This window comes from Sinocyclocheilus rhinocerous, unplaced genomic scaffold, assembly GCF_001515625.1.
Source record: "Sinocyclocheilus rhinocerous isolate Xijiao unplaced genomic scaffold, SAMN03320098_v1.1 scaffold3779, whole genome shotgun sequence".
NCBI classification, from domain to species: domain Eukaryota; kingdom Metazoa; phylum Chordata; class Actinopteri; order Cypriniformes; family Cyprinidae; genus Sinocyclocheilus; species Sinocyclocheilus rhinocerous.
Genome location: NW_015663837.1, coordinates 95584 through 96359, shown reverse-complemented (window position 1 = coordinate 96359; position 776 = coordinate 95584). Strand labels below are relative to the sequence as shown.

At 44.8% G+C, this 776-nt stretch overlaps 1 protein-coding gene across 1 annotated transcript in view; it reads left to right on the top strand.

The window, feature by feature from the left end:
* Positions 1-776, top strand: part of LOC107729031 (MAM domain-containing glycosylphosphatidylinositol anchor protein 2-like) — a 74480-nt gene that overhangs the window by 50874 nt on the left and 22830 nt on the right. The window contains exon 6 of the mRNA XM_016539380.1: positions 193-370. Within this exon, the coding sequence (XP_016394866.1) occupies positions 193-370 (178 nt within the window). The remainder of the gene's footprint in view (positions 1-192; positions 371-776) is intronic.

Sequence of the window (776 nt, the reverse complement as noted above, 5' to 3'; positions counted from 1 at the left end):
GTCTCAAATCTGATCCTCAGGATCTTTTGAGGAGCGTTTGTTTCCAGAAGCTTTACTTTCACTGTTCCCCAGCGGAGGAATGATCTTCACAAGCTTCCAGAACATCTCACATCTTCTGAGGAGCCTTTATTTCTTCAGCTCTCAATCACTGCATTATATGTTTGGATCATTTCAATCTGATCTCTCCTCCAGACGGGGCAGCAGCGCTGGTGGGAGCAGGATATTCCCGTGGAGGGAAACATCCAGAAAGGAGAGCTGATCACTCATAATCTGACGGAGCTCATCCGACCCGAGGCATACGTGGTTCGACTGACGCCCATCACACGCTTCGGAGAGGGAGACTCCAGCACCAGAGTCGTCACATACAGCGGTACGATTAAACATCAGTCGTCTGATCTGCACTGCACACCAGCTTTACTTTAAAGGGGTCCTATTATGCTTTTTCAACTTTAGTTAGTATGTAATGTTGCTGTTTGAGCATGAAAAAGATCTGCGAAGTTACAAAGGTCAAAGTCCAATTCAAAAGGAGATATTTTATTTAACAGAAATCACTTTTCAAAAACTACAACGAACGACTCGTTTGGACTACAACGCATATTTTCCGGGATTTGTGATATCACAAATATCGACGAATGGGACGAGACCTGGTTGAGCTGCACTAGAGAAGGCAACGAGTGTTATCACTAGAGCCCGACCGATATATCGTTTTGCCGATATGAGCCTGTCGCGATATATCGGTATCGGCGAATATGCCGCCGATAAGAAATTTTTTTTAG